This window comes from Rhinolophus hipposideros (assembly GCF_964194185.1).
Source record: "Rhinolophus hipposideros genome assembly, chromosome: 24".
Classification (NCBI taxonomy): domain Eukaryota; kingdom Metazoa; phylum Chordata; class Mammalia; order Chiroptera; family Rhinolophidae; genus Rhinolophus; species Rhinolophus hipposideros.
Window position 1 is genome coordinate 15,143,365 of NC_138070.1, and position 20,617 is coordinate 15,163,981.

Here is a 20,617-nt window from a genome sequence, read left to right on the forward strand (position 1 = left end):
CAAACTCCCGTTTCTCTCTCTTCCCTTTCACAGGTGGGAAAACACTGTCCCCTGGAGAGGGACAGTGACTTGGCCAAAGTCATGGGGAGAGGCAGAGACAGACCCGTGCCCCCCCACATTCCAGGCAGCCCCCCGCCCCCGAGTCCCTTGTCTCCTATGCCGTGGGGCTGCTGTTGTGTGTTTGGTTGCTAACAACAGCCATTAATTATCCCTCCTGGGGCATCCTCACTCTTCCCTGAATGCCCTCATGTAGCTATTAGGGCTTTGGGTAGCCTCGTATCCGCCCTACAAAAGGCCATGGGGAGGTGTTAATTATCCCCGTTTTATAGACGAAGAGGCAGAGGCTCAGGTGAGGTCACAAGCTCCCGCAGGGGACAGGTGATAGAACTGGCACTAGCACCCAGGTCTCTTCACCCAAGCCTGGAGCCCCTGCCACTCTGATGATGCTGTGTTTAAGGTAGGCTCTCCCCACCAGGTCCTTTTCAGTGGTTTGGCGACCGAAAAAGAAATGTCTTTTCTCAAAGCAAACCAGGCAGTGCTGCTTTGATGAGCTCAATGCTGATTTCACCCCTGGATACCTGAGCTAGTTATGGGGTGTGGGCTGGAGGGAGCCATAGCTACAGGGCCATGCAAGTAATGTGGATCTCTGTACCAGGTTTTCAAGTTCAAGCAATGGAGTCAACTATGAAAAGTGTTCAGAGCTGAGTGGCGAGCTTTCTAAGGAACTGAGAGAAAAGGTAAGGAGCTGTTGTGTTTGGAACATCTTTTTTCCAGTGAGTAGTCACACTTACTGGAAAAAGAGCTTTTATGGTCTGCAGGACCTAGGAAAGAATCAAAAGCCTCTCATGAACAATAAAAACAGATTTTCCTTTGATGCTGGGACATTTAAAGTTCCTTCTGGCATGATGGATTGTGATTCCCTGTTCCTTGGTGTTAAATGCTGTTTACAAATGTAACTGCCAGGTATTGGGACATGGCTTTCCTCTGTAAGAATGCCTGCTTTATTAAGAAATTATAAAGGTTAAAAATGTTACCAGAAACCCCCTCAGTTTCCCTCATTATGGTCCCTGCTTCCTTCTCCACTCTGACGCGTCACCTAGCAGAAGGAGGGAAATTACCAGAAATTAAATTGCTCAAAAAGTATTTTTATTTAGTTCGGTTCATAAGAAAAAGGTCATAAAATAACTCCTAGATATAACTGGTTTGTGGTTGAGGCTTTCTGCAGAGTTTTAATGTTTGAAAAACGGCTTTGGTGAGGCATAATTAACATGCGGTAAACTGCACATGTTTCAAGTGTAACAAGTTGATACGTTTGACGTATATGTGTGCACACCTGTGAAACTATCATTACCCTCAAGATAATGAAACTTCCAGCACTTGCAAGAATCCTCTTTGCCATCCCTTCCACTCCCTCATCTGATCTGCTTTCTGTTACTCTAAATTAGTTTGTATTTTCTAGATTTTTCTGTAAATGGAACCAGTGCTTTTTTTTTTTTTTTTTTGGTCTTCCTTCTTTCACTCAGAATAATTATTCTGAGACATATCAAATCGCAATGTGTATCAATAGTTCCTTCCTTTTCATTACTGAGTAGTATTCCATTGTATGGGTAGACCACAGTTTGTTTATCCATTCACCCTTTCATGGAATTTTGGGTTGTTCCCAGTTTTGGGGCCATTGTAAATGAAGCTGCTATGAACATTTGTGGGCAAGGTTTTGTAGGGACATCTATTTTCTTTTATCTTGGGTTAATACCTGGGATTGGAATGGCTGGATCGTATAGTAGGCATAGGTTTCATTTTTAAAGAATCTTGTGCAGAGTTTTAAACACCAGAGCTTGGTTCCGTGCCCATTTGTACATTCCCATCGTAAATCCTCCACAAAGGTGAGCTAGTTCTGAACAGCAATGCCCCCTGCTCTTGGGGTTGGTGATTTGTCCTGCTTTTTTTATTTTTATCATTGGATCTTCTGAATCATTTCTTTAAAAATGGTTGACGGGGTCCTTTTTAAGTAAAGTGCTCTGTATTCACATCACAATCCTATAATGGCAACAACAGAAAGAATAAAAAGGGCCGTGTGAAGCAAGGTGGCTGAAATGTTGATCGCCATTGAATCTAGGGGATGGGTTGAGGGGAACTTGTTATTTTATTTGTAATTTTGTATATGCTTGAAAACTTTCAAAAACTGAAAAGTTGATCAAGAAAGCCTTGCTTTCAATGGGATGAGATTTCATCTCTATAATAGACTTTTCTTTTAGTAATTTTTTTATTGTGGTAAAATACACATAACACAGAATATACTCTTTTAACTATTTTTTAAGAATAATAAGTATATTTTTAAATTTAAAAAACTAAAATACACATGCATATATACATACATACACACAATAATGCAAGGGGAATGTTCTAGAAAGTTCTTCCAGGATATACTCCCCATTGGTAACAGTTGTTAACCAGGAAGGGGACTGGTATTTGAATGAGGGAACTAAAGGACTTGAGCTTTGTCTATATTTTTTAGATTCCTTTACAATGAGAATATATTCACATATTATTTATACATTTATGTAATAAAATACAAACAAAAAATTTTAAATCAGAATATTTTCAAAATTCTTTAATGGCATTCTATCATCTACAGTAGAGATTAGCAAATTGTGGTCCTGCCTGCTTTATAACTATTTTAAAGTGAACAGTTCTGTGGCATTAAGTACATTCTTAACGTTGTACAACCGTCACCGCTATCTAGTTCCAGAATTTTTCATCACGCCAAATGGAAACCTCTTGCCAAGTCGCTTCCTTTCCCGATGAACTTCTGTCCCTTGGCAACCATGAATCTGTTTTCTGTCTCTATACACTTGCCTATTCTGAATATCCCATATAAGTGGAATCATATAACATACAGCTTTTTGTGACTGGCTTCTTTCACTTTACATAATATTTTCAGGGTTCATCCATGCTGTAGCATGTGTCAGAACTTCAGTCTTTTTTATGGCTGAATAACATTCCATTGCATGCATCCACCTTTTGATGGATGTACGGGTCGTTCCACCTTTTCAATACTGTGAATAGTTCTGCTGTGGACATTTGTGTGCAAGTTTTTGTCTGAATTCCTGTTTTCAATTCTTTTGGGTATGTACCCAGGAATGGAATTGGTGGGTCCTATCGTTAATTCTTTAACTTGTTGAGGTAGACTTATTTTTAACAGGAAAAAAAAAATTTAATTACTAAATAATAATACACATATTATAAAAGTTGAACAGAACCAAAGTGTGTAAGATTAAAAGATGATGTTCTCATCCTCATTCCTTCTTCCTACCCTTACTCACAGCGTGATTTCCATTTTCTCTCCGCTGTCCATCTACACACACACACACACACACACACACACACACACACACACAGAGTTTTTAAAAATGGTATTATATTATAGATATACTGTTCTGCAAATTTATATTATAAATATACTGTTCTGCAGTCTGCTTATCTCCCACCAACCCAACAATGTTTTGTGTGTTCGTGGATGGCACAACATTAGAACCCACCCCCTTCTATGGATTCAAGTACCCGTGTGGTATTTCGTTGTCTGGATATATCCACATTTCTTTAGCCAGTGCCCTTTCAGATGGGTGCTCCCATTGTCTGTGTTCATTTGCTTACACAAGCAGTGCTGTGTGAACTTTCTTGTTCACGTAGACTTGGGCTCGTGGGCAAAGAGGGAATCCTGAGAGAAAACTGGCCGGATTAAATGAAATGAGAATTTTAACATCATGACAGATATACTGAATTGTCCCAAAGTCACAACCATGTATGTTTGCTCCAACCATATTCGAGAGTGTCCATTTCCCCTCCTCTTCATCCATCCTAGATGTGTTTCATCTTTACATTTCATGCTGTCTCCTTGTTGAGATTTTAAAAGCAGCCATTTCAATGACCTCACCTCTTCCTTTCCATTTCAAATCATTTAGTTAAGTTGAATTGTTTCTTCTTTTTAATTTTTTCAGCAAAAAGAAGAGCCTGGTTTGGACGGAGCATCTGCCCCAAGAAGCCCCTGGAAGCCCGGGACGCTCCGGGAGAAATGCAGGCAGACAGAGCGGAAAACCAGTTCTCACGGAGTCGCCGACAGCTGTCGCAGTGAGACCTCAGTGGGGGCCCTGAGGTCGTCAGACAGCACTCCAGAAGACGACGGAGGCTTTCAGACTGTGAGGGCCACCGTGTTTGAGCATCACGTGGAGAGACACACTGTGGCTGACCAGTCAGGACACTGTCCCTCGGCCACATCCCCTGCTGATGTGACCCACATCTCAGAGCTCAAATCCAGGCCCGAGAGAGGCTCGAGGCTGGGGAAAGACACGCCGGAAAAGACAATCCTCAAGAAAGAGAACTCCCGGTGGTTTGAAAACCTTGACACAGAGAAATTGGGACAGACTCCCCTCTTGAATGGTGACCCCAAACAGTATCACATACCTCTCTTGGAAAAATACCCTCTGGGCGAAAAACGCAGTAAAAACCCCTTACTGAAGTGCTTGGAAAACCCTCCCACGTCCCAGAGGGTTGAACCCAAGTACGACATTGTGCACGCGGTGGGGGAGCGTGCACATAGTGAGGCCGTCCCCACCGTGTCCGAGGAAAAAGCTGTGGCGCTCCGAAGTGGCAAGTCCCGACTCTCGCTGAAGGGGAGGCAGCTGTCCCCCGAGGTCACCCCTGCTGACCCAGAGGGCAGGCTGGACAGCCAGGCGGGGTCCGTCCACAGGGCCAGTTTGATTTGGGAAGCTCGAGGGACGCAGCAGGTCAGTGGGTCCAAGCCTGACTCCCGAGAGCCAAAGGACACATTTGGGGGCAATTGCCTGTCACCCAAGTGGACAAGTGGGGTGTCCAGGAACTGGCATAAAGCCACTGTGGTGGTCAGTGACGAGAAAGGCTCGGAGGTGGGTTCTGAGGTCACCAGTGAGCGCTCGGCCAGGCCCTGCGACCCTGAGGTCACCTGTACGAGGACTGTCCAGGCAGTTGCCAGGGAGCCCCAGCACCAGGGGTCTGAAGGGGCTGGGAAGAAGCCAGGAGGTTGCATTTCAGCGGGAGAAAGGAGTTCCCCCCGGGGCTGCCCTCGGGACCCTCCTTCCGGGGCGAAGGATGAGACCTCTGACTTCCGCGCATGGCCACGTCCTGATGGGCTTGTGCAGAAAGGGTCCCTTGTTGTGACAGCCAGTGAGCGCGAACTGAGGCCAGCTGAGGCCCGGGAGCCTGAAGCCAGGATGCGGAAGGTGAGTCCCACGGACCAGAAACTCGAGAAGTGGAGGCGACGGACTTTGCCCCACGACGTGAAGTTTGATGAGTTCAGCTTCCTGTCTCCAGAACACTCTTCAAAGGTGGAGCAGAGACGCACGGATTATCTGAGCCCCACCACTGGTGCCTTAAGGAAACCTCAGCTATCCCATACTACGGTAGAGGCCCAGGAGGGGCACGCAGGTGTTTCACAGGACCCAGCTCATCCAGCAGTCAAGCAAGGGTCATCTGTGGAACCCAAGGCGACATTTTTTGCAGTGACGTATCAGATTCCTGATACTCAAAAAGCAAAGAGTGTTGTTAAGTCGGGGCCCCAACACTTGACGGAACATTCTAGAAAAAGAGCTCCACCTCCATCTCCTCATCCTTTAACATCTACCTTGGTTTCTCTTAACCCTGAAGAGCCGCCGGAGACCATGGGCAATAAAAACTGGGCTCCGGGCAGAGAGCGTGACAGTACAAGCTTTTCAAAAACTCCAAAGCCATCTGATGCCCCATCACCTCTTGGGGATCGGACTCTAGATCTTTCTACTGAAAGAATCATTGATGCCGATGCCGTATGGATTCGTCGGCGACCAGAAGATGGCACTGGCATTCAGAACGATAGGAAGGACAGTGGGAACAAGACATTTCCCAGTAGTGCTCCCCAAACGACCCCGACTTTTAAAAGTCACCCGAAAGCCGGTGATCTCCTGGTCAGAAGGGAGACTGAGATGGTCAGCGAGACAGTCCCAGGGAAAGTCAAAGATGTCTACAGGTCCAGTGTTCTTGACATTGATGCTCTTATGGCTGTGTACAAGAAGCAGGAAGCTCAGGAGCTGATGGAGGGTCCGCCTGCAGAGCCCAGCAGCTCTTCTCAGGAGAGGCCAGGCCAGCAAGGCGGGGGGGAGCGGAGGAGGAGGAGCCTGAAGGAAGGGCCTGAAGCCGAGGGTCTCCGGAAACCAGCCAGTGTTGCTGAAACAAGCCCCAGTTCTCGTCCTGGCTCAGGCAAGCAGCCGCTAGAGACCCCGTGGGTAGCCACGAACACCAAAGTCAGCCCTCCTCTGTGGGCTCTGCCACACTCGGTTCCTTCTGAAAAATATCCAGGGGCCTCTTCTGGTTCTGGGGGTTCCAGGAAGAAAATCTCAGGAATCACTGAGGATGAAACAAAGGCCTTTGCTGGTAAACGTCACAGTGCAAAGGGTCAGAATTACCCGGCCGAGTCAAAGCCCACCGCCTGGGAGGGTCCGGGCAGTGGAGCCAGCGTGTTGCCCAAATCCTCCTCAGTGGACCAGAAGAAAGGGACTGCAAGGAAAGCCATCAGGAAAGGAGAGGAGGTCCGTGTGGCCCAGTTGGGTGACCACCCACGAGACTGTGGAAGGTCACCACTGGATGTCAAGAGGGCCTATTCAGAGAAGGGCCCCCCTGCCAAAATCCGAGAGGGCCTGTCCATCATGCAGGAAGCCAGAGAGAGGAGACAGGAGCAGCCCAAAGGGAGGCCCAGCCTCCCCAGGGAGAGTTCGGAGGCCGAGGAGACCAACGTGGGGCCCTGTCGCCGGGAGTCAGGGACTCGAGACAGTCAGAAGGTGAGTATGAAAGCTGTATCAGTGTTGTCAAACGTTGGTTAAATATGTAGGCCAGGGGTCTCAAACTCAGAACCTACGTGGGCCAGGTGGATATGTAAATGAGTGGAGTCAGCCTGGGTGTGAGACTCTAGGGAATGGTGGGGATTGTGGCAAATGGAGAGCTCATGCCTTATCTGAAGGGGGCAACTGCTGCTCAGTTCTGGCTTGTTCTTGACAAGTAGTAACGGTGGTCCTGAGATGGCAGATCCGATTTATCAAGAGAATCTGAAAAAAAAATCCAGATTTCTAGGTGTAATCCCCCTACTGTGAAATGAGGCCAGCTTTTTAAAAAATGCTGTTCAGTCCCACAAAAACCATGTCTGCTGGCTCCATTTAGCCCGTGGGCTACCAGTTTGAAACCTGTGGCCTAGAATGAGGATAGTAGAAGGTATCATTGATTGAGCACCTGCTGCCTTGCAGTGTGTTGTATCAAGTTCGTTCTTGTATCCCAGTATTCAGCATCCTGATTGCCATGTTGTGAACATTCAAGAAATATTTGTTGAATGAGCCATCTTATGTGAGCCTCATGACGATCCCTCTTTTGTGGATTGGGTTTCCACAGAAGCAGACCCCTACAAGTAGTAGTAGTTTTAGGAGGTAATCTCGGGAAGAGTGGGTGGGGAGTGGAGATTTCAGGCAGGGAAGGTAAGGCAGGTGCCACTCTGGGCAGCTGACACTCATTCTCACTGGAGACCCGTGGGGAACAGCATAGATCACCTCTGAGCTCTCCTGTCCGAGGGGCAAGGAACCTGGAGTATTTATTTTCTGGTTTGCTTCTGTCCTAGCCTGAGGCTGTTTCTGGGGCTATTAACATTCCCACTCTTCCCTCCTCACTGGTGCCATCCTCAGTGGTGGAGAGAAAATGATCACACAGCAGCACACCTTCACCTCTAGTGTGTGCTTGAGTATTGGTCCCACAGCATCATCGTGTACAGATGGAAAAAACGGAGGCTCAGAGAGGTTAAGTAAATTGGCCCAGGTCACACAGCACCACGTGGCAAAGCTAGTGTTTGAACCCCAGTCTGGCCTGAGACTCAAGCTTTCAAATAAGCCACTTGGTGACGGTTGAGAAACCATGAAGGTGGGGAAGAAAACTAAGGCACGAATCCCGTCTTCGGGAAGCTTTGCAGCCTAGTGGAGAGAAGGGACACAGTGATCCACGGCCAGGAAATAATATGGTGCAGAGTGTGGCACTGGAAAAGAGGCCCAGGAAGGCCTCTGAGAGGAGGTGCTGGCTTGAGCCCACCCCTGAGGGCTGGATATGAATTTGGTTGGGCTGGATAGGGGAGGGGAGGACATTCTTGGCAGAACAGCACATGCAAAGGTTTGGAGGTGGAACAAAACATGGCGTGCTTCTGGGGACAGTGTGGAAACTGACTTTGTGTCACCCGCTACCCACCTGTGGCTGTGCTGTCAGCAAAGCAGGGTCCAAATCCTTCCTCTGTCACTGATGGACCAAGTGATTAAAGGCAAACACTTTCTCTGAGGGCCTGAGCCTCAGTCCGTCTGTAAAGAGAGAAGAGGGGGTCCAACTTGGAAAGGGATGTCGTAGAAATGAAACAGTAGGATTATGCCTAAGGTTAAGGGTGGGTAAGTGGTGGAGTCTGGCTTTGAACTTAGGTCTCTTCCAATTACCACATTCAGAATTGCCTTTGCGTCTCCACTCTGCCACTTACCAGCTGTGTGTAAGCAGTCACTTGCCCTCCCTGAGCCTCCGTTTCCCCATTGGAGTTATTACGAGGGATCGCTACCTCAAAGCACTGTCCTCGGCTGAATGGAGATAAAGCACACAACATGGGCTAGGCACCCAAAGGGTGTGAGTGCAGGGCCAGCCTGTGGCTTCTGCCCACCGGCTCCTCGAGAAGGGACTCACCTCTCCCCACCTCCAGGCTGTTATTGTGGGAATGATCGGAGAGGGAAGAGAGAGGCCAAGGAAATGTGACACTTCAGCTGTGTGCCAGCGCCTCGCTCAGGGGCTCTGCTGGCAGCAGGAGAGTCTGGGCATTGTGGAGGGGGCCCCAGCCTGGCCTTGGACACCCGCCCAGGGTGCGTGGGCCCCAGGACTGCTGTTGTCAGAGGATCTGTTTCCTCACTAAGGATTGGAAGGCCTTGGACCAGCTCCCCGTTTCTGTTTTCTCCTGCCCAAAGATCTTTGGTTCATCTTAAAAATAAAATAAACAAAAGCAACACAGAAGTACAAAATGGTAGTTGTCGAAAATTCAAACCTTACGAGGTTGCGTAAAAAAGTGACCCCCTCCCCCCTTGAATTCCTTCCCTTTGTCATCCCCCATATGTCACAGTTTTTCATCCTTTTTGGGACTCTCCTACACTACAGAGTTGCTTATCAATCATATATGTTCATTATTGCAAGTGATAGTGAATGCTTGTGTAACATTTAAAACATTGTAGAAATATCTGGTTTAGAAAGAAATTCTCCCCAAAATGATGCATCTGGTACATAAACTGGGGCACACCCTTCCAGGCCCATTAGTGGTTCTCAACTTTCGGCAGTTTGCCCCCAGAGCCCATTTGGGAAAGTTTGAAACACTGGGGAAGCGTTTGCTCCTGGCATCAGTGGGTGGGGACCAGGGGTGCTACTCAACACTCTACAAAGCACAGGATGTTCAGAATCATCCAGCCCCAAAATAGGAACCCTGGACTAGAGAGAGAGTGAGATAGGTAAGTGTATACTGTTTTATGAAACGTGGCAGTATGCTACAGAAAATACCACAATTTGCTTTTTTTTTAAATAGTAAACACACAGAATGTATACAAATCACCTTGTTATTTTGCATGGCTGCAGAGTATTTTATTATGTGACCGAGCCCCAACTGTTTTATCCGGGCTCTTGTTGATGGATATTTAGGTGGGTTTGAGTTTTGGGGTTGGAAGCAGGACGTCAGTGAGCCGCTTGATGTGACTCTTTGCTTCCTTGGGTGAAGATTTCTTGAGTCGCAGCCAGTTCTGCTCATGTACCCGGAATGGGGTGTGATTATAATTAAAGCAATCCCTCCCTCCCTCCTTCCCTCTCTCTTTCTTTCTCTTTCTTAACAAACATTTACTGAAACTTTGTCCCCGGCCCAATTATTGTATTTCATTTAATTAAATTACTTATTTTACTTTCAAAAGAGAGTATTTTCGCGTGGCTCCAAAAATACTTAAAGGTATAGAGTAAAAATTCCCCCCACCTCTCATTCTCCATCCTTCCATTCCTCCCCATCCAGTAAAAAACACTTACAGTCTTTTTTGTCCAAATTCTTTCGAGTTTCTTTCTGCAAATACAAGCAAATATGAATGTATAGTCATGCTTTTGTCTTCCTTTTCCATAAAAGAGAGCATTCTGTACGAGTGGTTGAAACCTTGGTTGTCTATGGGAGGAACTGTGGGAATCCTAAAAGATAGGAATGCAGGGGACTCGCCCCAGACCAGTTGGATTGGAACCTCTGGGGTGGGGCCCACCTTTGTTAGTTTTAAAAGCTCTCGTGGAGGTTCTCGGGTTGAGGGTCTCTGCTGAACCCACAGAACTGCCACCCACCTTTTTCTCGTCAATGCATCTTGAAGAGTTTTTGGATTCAGCCCACAGAGTGGCCCCGTTCCTTCACATTGCCACACAGCACACGTGGCTGAGAGTCCCCATCTTTTAATATTTACAAACCTTGTATGTACGTGCATACGTCATTTTGCACATGCGCAGCATGCACTGTTTCATGCAATGTCGTTTGGTTATAATTGTCGATGAGAGGAAAAAAATAGCTTCCTGGTTGGGACGACAGTGTGTGGAGTTTGCAGGTTCTCCCCACGTCTGCCTGGGTTTCCTCCCACATCCCAAAGATGTACATGTTGGGTGAACTGGTGCCTACATTGTTCCCGTCTGAGAGAGAGAGAGAGAGAGAGAACGCTGCCGGAAGAGGCTCTGGCCACCCACCACCCCGAATCGGAATAAGCGTGTTGGAAAATCATTCTCTTATTTGTTTTGGCTCATCTTTCTTAAATGTACGTATAGTTCACATTTATTTCAGTGCCCAATATTAGATGTGTTGGGGCCCTTGTTTAGAAGCTGGGTGATGTTTTGTGACTGGATATACATATGCCACAGGAACGTAACTCTTGTTTATGTCAATTGGCCTATAGTACAATGGGTTTCATTGTACCTCGTTTTACTTAAAGTCTCCGTTTCCATGAACATACAGATGACGTTAGGTGAGGACTTACTGCCTATCCGTGGGTTGAGGGTGACGATCGCCTGTCGAGGGGTGAACACAGTTGGCATTTTGTAGGAGCCTGCCAGCGCACCCTGCCTTAGAGCTGTACCAGCTTCCATCCTCACCCCCAATGACAGGCCCCATTTCTCTCAGCTTGCCAGCGAGGTGTATCATCAGACTCTGACGCTCATGCCCCTAATAAGTGTCCATCGTCTTGTCATGTGGATGAGGCCATTTGTATTTCCTTGTAACCCGCTTGTTTATGTTCTGCCTACTTTTCTTTTGGGATGTCGGTCCTTTTTCTCATTGAGTTCTTGGAGTGTTTTTATTAGGAAGACGAACACTTTGTACTTTTCGAATTGGATTTCTCCCTGAAACAGCCCCGGACTGCAAATTGGGCAGACCTGAGATCAGGTCCTGGTTTTGTGACTTACAAGCTGTGTGACTCCGGGCACCATGCCAGACCTCTCTGAGCCTCAGTTTGCTCATCTTCAGAATGGGGATCCTGCCTGCTTCATGGGCTTGTTGGGGATATATCACAAAATAATGTGTGGTCAGGCCCTTGGCCCAGGGCCTGGTGTGAAGGAGGCTTGAGGACATGAGGGGATGTACTTCCTCCCTTCCTCCCCCATTTACTACATTTAATAAAGCTGCTGACCCCAGGCCAGGCTCCGTTCTAGACAACAGGGCTGCTGGCGGGGACCAGCCCACTGAATCAATCAGCCACTGGCCGCCTGTGGTTATTTATAAATTTAAATTAGTGAAAATTCAGTAAGATGGAAAACTTCAGGTCCTCAGTTGCACTAGCCACATTCAAATGCTCGAAAGCCACTGGCGGCTCACGGTGCCTGTATTGGACAGACCAGACCGAGGATTTCTCCATAATCACAGAGTGTTCCAGTGGGAGACGCAGGTCTAGGAGGCAAACAGAGCTCAAGCGAGTGAGGGGGTGGGATTGTTTGGAGAGTGGTAAGTCCTGGGGAGATAGAAAAAGGGAGTTGACGGGGAAGTTCATTTAAAGGGGCTTGTTCCAGGGGATGACAAGTGCCGCCCGAGTGATGGAAGGGATCGAGCCAGGTCAGGACCTGCAGGGGTAGCAAGTGAAGATGCCGCAGCATGCCTGTGAGCTGGTCCTGCGGATGCGGGAGGGACCCTAGTGCTGGCGCTGAGCAGGGTGTGGACTGAGCCCCTGAGGGTAGAGGTAGGAAGGCCAGCGAGGAGGCTGCCATGGTCCTCAGACCAGAGTGGTGGTGGCCGTGGGGGGGATTGTAGCATTTGGGGGGTGGGGGGTTACAGCTTCATTGAGGTACACAGTCGTCCCTCGGTTTCCGCAGGGGATTGGTTCCAGGACGCCCTGCAATACCCAAATCCACGGCTGCTCGAGTCCCTCATATGAAATGGTGTAGTATGTGTACCTTTAGGAGCTGCCAGACTGTTTTCCACAGCAGCTGCACCATTTTACATTCCCACCGGCGGTGTATGAGGGTTCTGATTTCTCCGCATCCTCACCACCGCTTGTTATCATCTGTCTTGTGGATGGTCGCCATCCTAATAGGTGTGAAGTTGTAGCTCATTGTGGTTTTGACTTGCATTTCCTGTTCAGCATCTTTTCATGTACTTATTGGCCACTTGTGTGCCTTCTTTCGAGTAATGCGTGTTCAGATCCTTTGTCCATTTTTTTCCATCGGGTCTTTTGTCTTTTTATTCTTGAGTTGTAATGATTCTATATTCTGCATACAACTCCCTTAATCAGACATGATTTTATGATTTGTAGAAATTTTTCCCCATTCTGTAGATTGTCTTTTTATTTTCTCAATGGTGCCCTTCGAGGCATAGACATTTTTCACTTTAATGAGGTCCAATGTATTCTTTTGTTGCTTGTACGTTTGGTGTCACATCTCAGAAACCCTTGCCCAATCCAAGGTCAGGAAGATTTATGCCTATGTTTTCTTCTAAGAGTTTTCCAGTTTTAGCTCTGACATTTAGGTCTTTGATCTGTTTTGAGTTGATTTTGGTATATGATGCGAGGTTCACAGCATGTTTCAAAGGCAGAGTCTCAGCTTTGTGGAGGAGGTGGAGAGAAAGAGGAGAATAGAGGGCGACCCCAGGGTCACAGCCTGCTCAGCTGGGTGATAGGCAAGGCGCAGGAGGAACAATTTTGGAGGGGCGGAATCGCGAGGCCTGTTTTGGGCATGTGACGTCTGAGATGAGCGTGAGCAGTGAGTGTAGCTATTGTAGGGGCAATGAGATCTACAAATCTGGAGTCCCAACACGGAGAGACAGAGTCTGGAGTTGTCGGTGTGTAGAGGGGATTTATTTAAAGCCATGAGGCATTGTGAGAGATCCCCAAGGGAGTGATTGTAGCAGGAGCAGAGAAGGCTCTGTGGCTGTCCTGGGGACATGCCTACCGTCAGACATCCCTCTGAGATGCGGGGAGGCTGAGTAGGACCAGCCAGGGAGGCAGGAGGAGAACCGGAGAGTCTCATAAGGCATCAAAACAAGAGGCTGTGAGGCAAGGGATCAGGAACCCAGACCTGCTCTTCCCTGATGCTGTGTGTTCTTATGGAGGTGCCTTCCCTCGCTGGGCCTCCCTTTCCCTGTCTGTGCGGCGAGAGTGTGAGACACGTAAAATCCAACTTCTGGAGTCCCGTATTTACTGGATTGTGAATTTTTCCCCTGTGTGTAAGGAAAAAAGGACAGGATTCGGACTAGTGTATATAATACGAGTATGTCCTATTCATGTACCATTTCTCGATATATCTGTGTATATGTGCATGTGCGTTTGGATGTATGGCGAGATGTCTAAAATGAGGTTGCCAGAAGTTACCAGTGGCAGTAATGAGACTGGCTGACGTTTCTGGAGGGATCCCCACTTGGGTGGCGTGAAGGAGACTGTGTGAGGCCAGCCAGGTGCCCAGGACTCGGGCACGTCCGCCCCCTGGTGGCAGCACTGTGTCATACACTGTCGGTGTGCCGTGCCTGATTTGGTTCTCCCATGAACCTACAAGCTGAGTAGTAGTATTATTGGTCTTTTTGCACATGGTCAAGGCTCAGAGAGGTTAAGGCACAGTTATTAAGTATCTGAGGCTGGGCTGCACCCAGACTTACTGATCCTACTTATTACCGCTCATCACTGAGGCAGACCGCTGTGTGTGGCGGGGGGCAGGGGGAGGTTCTGGCCCTTCAGTTTTCTTCTTTGCCCTTTTAGGTATAGAATGGACTCGCGTGGTGTGACACATTCTTTCTGTAAATGACAAAGCCCTAGTAAAGTCCTTTTCTTCTGTTCTGTGTTTCAGGTGCTGTCCTGGGATCCTGGACAGGGAGGGAAAGAGGCTGCTCTCCAGGACGATGAGCAGCCGCTCCGGCAGGTGTCACCTGTGGCCTTGGGTCCCCGGAGAAGCCACAGCTTCTGCAAGGACAAGAGGAGCGGAGCCTTTGTGGTGAGTGATACCGGCATGGCCGGAGTGGAACTCGCCGGTGGCGCTGGTGGTTGACCACCACTGGGAATGTGGCTCTATGGAGACTCAAGGCTGGCCCCGGGGGCCAGAGGTCGAGGACAGGCAGGCACCTGCGTGGCAATCTGCTGTTGCCTGATTGGCTCTGCTGCGGTTCTTGATGTGGTGGAGAGGGTTTGGTGGCTTCCTTCCTCTCAGGTTTCCGGCCCACTGCAGAGAGGTAACCCCAGCTGCCTGGCCTGGAGCAGTTAGGAGAACGTGTGCTGGGGTCCAAAGGGCCTGGGTTCGAATCCCAGCACTGTCCCTTCTCAGCTTCTTTGAGCAATTGACTTCATTTCTCTGCACTTTAGTCTTTTTACCTGGAAAACAGGATCATGATTCCTCACTCTTTCATGCCATTGGGAGGATGGTGTAAGATTGTTTGTAGGGCCCAGCACATAATAATTTGGACGAGGACTGATTCTTGTGGTCAGCATGGGAGGCAGCCATATTGCCTGGGTTCAAATCTAGCTCTGCCTGAAGATAGGCCTCTGGCTTCAGTTTCCTCATCTGTAAAATGGGCATAATAATAGTATCTGCTTCACAGGGCTGATGTGGATCACAGATAGGATAATGCAGAAAGTTTTTCACACGATCCCAAAGACACAACAAACACTTTAATAAGTGTTTATCCTTACCATTATTATTCTTGTTTTTGAGTCTCCGTTTGGCTGTCACTTAGCTCTGTCTCCTTGGATCAGCACTTCTCTCTCAGCCTGTTTCCTCACTTGTGAAAGGACGTGGGTAAATGACTACCTGGGGAAGCTCCCCCTCACCCCCTCTCTAGAGCCTCAGTGTCCCCAAGTGGGCTCCAGGGCTTCACCACTTTGATTTTCCGTGCTTTCTTTTTCTTCTTTTGGGCTTTAGTTCCACGACAGTTGGAGATCTGCTGACTTCTTGCTAAGAAGTCATTTCCAGGCCCCAGGCCCCACGTGGGGACATCTAAGATAGGTGTTTCTTGAATGAGGTAATACTAATTCAGCTCCCAGGTCCTTTTTGATTGCACAGCTCCATGCATTTCAGTGATATTTCTGCTTGGTCTCATGTCTCCGAGACATGGGACCCTCCAGCATTTAAATCCTAGGTCCATTCCTTCCAGCTTTACGGCAAGAACTGCACTTCCCTGAACCTCGGTTTTCTCCTCTGTAAAATGGGGTAAAGAAGATGCCCCCTGGCAGGGTTTGTGCTGGGGCCTGCCAGCAGAATGGCTACAACAGAATTAGAAAGCCTGACCACAGGGCTGGGGTGACAGAGCCCGACGAGGAACTCGGACCCTGGCGAGACGTCTGCATCCCCGGAAAGCTTTCCCAAGTGTTCAGATCTCAACCACAAATTCACACACATTTGAAATCTGCCTGGTTTTTTTCGTTAAATGTTCCCTTCCACTGTTTTCTTGCTTACCCTTTTGTCCATTCACTCTCAGGTAGCACCGACTCAGCTTATCTGATTGTACTTGAACTTGTGTGTGTGTGTAAAGACAAAGGTTATGGAGAGAAAAGCATTTAAAACCAGTCTTTTTATAGTCTGCTCGCTGGTATCCTCCCTGGTCTCCTGGCTCCGCGCTTCCACTCTGTCGTTGAGGAGCCTTTGTCCTTGGAGTCCTCAAGTGGCTTGCCTTGGCACTCTCCTTCTGGCCCCTGAGGACCCTGCCCCATTGCTGCCTGCTTGATTTCCTCTCCTCCAGATTTCACCCATTCCAGAGGCGAATGGGTGAGGCCTAAACTCAATAAGGCAGGGTGGAAGACCTCATTTCTCATGCTTGCAATTCTGGGAGTGGCCACCAGAGGGTAGTGGTGTTGAGCTCACTTAATCCCACCAAAGCCTAACTCGGGACAACCTTAGCATTGGGTTCTGGAGGCTGAAAGAAAGAAGTGGGTTCACGTTCCTTGGACAAATGACTTGATGGACCTCCTTGAACCTCCGTTTTTCATCTCTAAAATGAGGATGGTTCTATCTGGCGTCAAGTGTCTTTTTGTGAGCAGTAAATGTGATCACTCTGCACTCAGAAGAGTAAATCCTCAGTGAATGCTTTGGCTGCAGTGGTTGGTTTTCCTTCTTTCTACCCCTCCCTTTTCTCTTTCCTTATCCTCTCCTCCCTTCCTTTCCCTTTCCCCTCCTCGCTCCCCCTATTCCTCTCTTTCCCTTTCTTCTCACCTAGTCCAACTCTCATTATAAATGGGGAAGCAGGCCTACAGAGAGGCCTGACATTTAGCCAGAGAGACCCACCAGGTGGGGACTGCCGTCCTGAGCCCTTGTCCCTGCTGGCTGCCCCGACTCCTCTGGAAGTTGGTCGTACCTGTGTTTTGTATTTCGTGAGGCGTTTGAGGGGGTTCTCTGATAAATATTGTCGGCTGTCATTCCCATACTGTTTTGATGAATGACTGTGCTTTTAGTTTCCAGTGAAGTTCACATTCAACCCCTTTTTGAGCCTGTGTCTCAGGCCTTGTCAACCCCCAGTCCATCTCCACGTTAGGTACTATGAAGTTTGCAGAGGAGGAAACTGAGGTTCAGAGAGGTTAAGCTGTTTGCCCAAGGCCACACAGTTAGCAAGTAGGGAGCTGGAATGGAAACTGAGCCTGTTTCACTTCCAGCCTTGGACCTGGGCCCTTTCTGCCATGGGACTGTGTTTTTGGCCTGTCACCAACCCCTGCCAGCCCCTCTCTTCCCTTGAGCCTGCAGTGCTTGGTGTGCATTAGCCCATGAGGAAACAAGACACCTGGGGCCATGTGGCTGAGAATGTGATATTTTTCCAGCCCAGAGTTGGCTGCCAGCTTTTCTGCGGCAGCCATCCTCTGAAGGGCTCCTGGGACTTGCCAGGGCTGTTTTATATAGCCCCGCCCACTCCTGGCTGAACCACAAGCTGGTCAGACCCTGAGTGTGAGGTCCTATGGTTTGGCCCCGTCACTGCATAGAGGTGAACAAGTGAGTTTATCACTCGGGGCTTCTCTTTTCATCCTCTGTGAAATGTGGAATCTTAATAATAGTAATACTTAATGCAGTGCTTACCTGCGGTGCAGGTACTGATATTATCCCCATTTTACAGGTGGGAAAACTGAGGCTCAGAGCCATAGTACCTCTCCCAAGATCTGAGTCTGGAGTCCACACTCCTAACTATCTGTTGAACTTCCCACTACTCTACTTTGTAGGTGGGAAGATTGAGATGAAATGAGACAATGCTTATAAAATACTTAGTGCCTGCTGAGGAGTAACTCTCTGATAAATATTACCTGCTATTATTATATTGATAATTATTATTTGCTGTCAGTGTGTTAGTCTACATTCTCTTGAAGAGGTACTGATGGGACAGGAAGTCGTCCCCAGGCTTAGGAGTTTTGTGCAGTTGAGGAAACTGAGGCCTGGTGTGGGGAAGCAGAGTAGCTGGAGGCAGAGGTACTGTGGGATCCTGGGAATTCTGCCTTTCTGACTCCCTGGCCAGTGCTCGCTGTTTCCCCCCCGCCCCTGTTCCTTTCAGGGGTACCCTTAGGTCCTTGGGTTTGTGTAGCAAATCTGAGCCCCATGCTGGGCCAACCTTCTGCCCCCATCCACACCCTCTTTTCCGCATAAAGCGAGCCTTTGGTCTGCACTCATGCAGGGATCATAAACCACTGTGACTCAGTTGTGACCGTGAACCTGGGTCACAGTTTGCCCCAGAGGCCCCGCCCATGTCTGCTTTATCAGCTGTGGGGTTCTGTGCAATGGAGCAGTCAGGCGCGCCTCTGGTAACCTCGAGAATGTCCTCCCAAATCCCCAAACCCATCAGTCGGTATTTGCTGGCTCCCGTAGTGATCAGTTCATTCCTTGTGGGCCTACTGTGCACCAGGTCCTGAGTGAGGGGACCCTGGAGATTCTCTCACCCAGGCCCCTGGGGTTCACAGTCCAGGGCGTGCCTGAAGGTGGCCTGGGAGGGTCTAGGTAGGTGATGGAGAAGAGGGGGGCCTTCAGGGAGGAGGAATAGCAAAGGTGTGGAGTGGGGTGACGCAAGAGGTGTGTTTGGGGGAACAGTGAATAGCCCACTGAGGCTGAGATGGAGTGTTTGCGGGTTTCAGTCTTCCTTTGGACAAATATTAATATTTATCTGCATATCCTAGGTGCTGTGTCAGGCATTGGGCTACAGTTATGAATAAGACATAGATAGATAAGAAGGTAGATGAGTAATTGCAGTGGGTGATAATGGCTGCTGTTCACTGAGTACTTACTGTGTGCCAGATACTCTGTCATGGACTTTATCTGCACCCCTTCATTTAATTTGTTCAAGGTCCAAAGCCGCCTCGGGGCGGGGAGGGGGCATGTCTCCATGTGGGGGATGGCTCACAGAGGAGGGACATTTGTGGGAAGTCGTGAAGGGTGAACAGCTGTTTGCCAGGTGGGTGTGGCCTGGGAAGAAGTGGTTTGTTCCAGAGGAGGCAACAGCCTGGGCAAAGGTTTAGGGGCGTGACGCTGTACTCTATACGTTGAATATATTCCAGAGTCCAGGAGACGGCCTGCAGTCTCTTTTAAACTTGGCTTTGATGCATTCTTCCTAGACACCCGGGTGTGTGCTTTAATGCTGAGTTCAGACTTTCTTCCCCTTACGTTTCTTGCTGATGAAATTGGGGTCCTTGTTTCTGAGGGGTGTTGCCACCTCCGGGCAGCTCTGTGGTCGTGCTACCATCTTTGTACAGGGACGTGCCATGGCCATCATTGGAAGTTTGAAAGCATTTGGACCTGATGCCTTCCTTATGATTGGAGAATGGGGGAAAATATTCGGATTCTAATGACAAGACTTGTAAATTCTTGTGAATGCAATCAACCTGAGATAAGAGGGAGCTCTTGAGGTCACCCCCAATGGACGACGCATCACTAGTTCTGGTTAGAGATTCTCTTTGAATTCTGGTTGGTTGACTGGGTGTTGAAATGGGAAGGAAAAAATCAAAACAAAAGACCACATGGGAACTGCTAGAAAGAACTCATCAAAGATTGTACCTGAAAGACAAATTGTAAATTAAGATATTATGGTTTTCTTATTTGTCTAGATGTGGACCCTCCTTCCCACCTCCTAGTGGGAATGTTTGGCATTACAATGTTGGGCCTGTGTTGCTGTCACGTTGAATTGAACGTGTACCAGGAATGTGGCTCTCTGGCCTAATTGAAAGAGCTAATATGCCTCATACAGCAAGATGTCCAAAGAGGGGAAGCTGCTGGCTTAGCTCAGTATCTCTGAGAGTCTCTTGGGCTTTCCCTCATGCTTCGTGCCTCATGGGCCCAAAGTGGCTGCCACTTGTAGGCACTAGGTTTCCTTTCAGGCAGGAAGAAGTGGGGAGCCAGAAGGGCTGTGTTAGTTGTGTCTGCTTTTTTAATTAAGAAAGCAAAAGCTTTTCCCAGAGCAGCCTCCAGGAGACCTTCACATATATATCCTGGGAAGGGCCTGGATCACATGGCAACTCCTAGCAGCAAGAGAGTCTGCGAAAGTCAATGTTCAAGCCTTCTAGCCTCTATCATGGAAGGTGGCCGAGTTGGAAGTGGACATTGGTCATTCCACAGCCAGCAGTTTTATTATAGTCTGAAAGGAGATGGGGATTGTCTGGTCCTTCACAAGAAATCCTTGGGCCTCTAAACCAGGATACAGGACAAGAGAGAAAATCTGCCTGGAGTCTGTATGTGTGACATGAGGTGTGTGCTGGACACTGGGCTTCTGGGATAGGAAGACGCAGTCCTTGCCGTCCATGGCCCCTAGCCTTCTGGGGAGCAGGGCTCAAGAGACAGGCCCAGTGGAAGCTGGCTCAGAGGCCAGAGTGACCCTCACTGTGTCTGGACAAGTCAGGATGACGTGATGCCCTTAGGAGCATGAGTGTGGAGCTGAGTGGTGAGAAAAGGAACAGTGCCCTGAGAAGGCCCTTGGAAAGCTCTGACACATGGCTAATTCCATTTGTTAATTGCTTCTTGTCTTTCACTGCTGGGTTGAGGGCTAAAGCACACCAAGTAACGTATATTTCAGCTGATTGAAGTTCCTTTTCTGGATGAAAAACCAGCCAGACCAGAAAGCTTTTATTTCCTTGATCTT

At 48.5% G+C, this 20,617-nt stretch overlaps 1 protein-coding gene across 3 annotated transcripts in view; it reads left to right on the forward strand.

The window, feature by feature from the left end:
- KIAA1671 overlaps positions 1-20,617 on the forward strand; it is a 188,612-nt gene that overhangs the window by 55,798 nt on the left and 112,197 nt on the right. For all 3 annotated transcript variants that reach the window (XM_081036552.1, XM_081036553.1, XM_081036554.1), the window contains 3 exons: positions 656-737; positions 3,999-6,842; positions 14,380-14,523. In XM_081036552.1, coding sequence (XP_080892678.1) covers positions 656-737; positions 3,999-6,842; positions 14,380-14,523 — 3,070 coding nt within the window. The remainder of the gene's footprint in view (positions 1-655; positions 738-3,998; positions 6,843-14,379; positions 14,524-20,617) is intronic.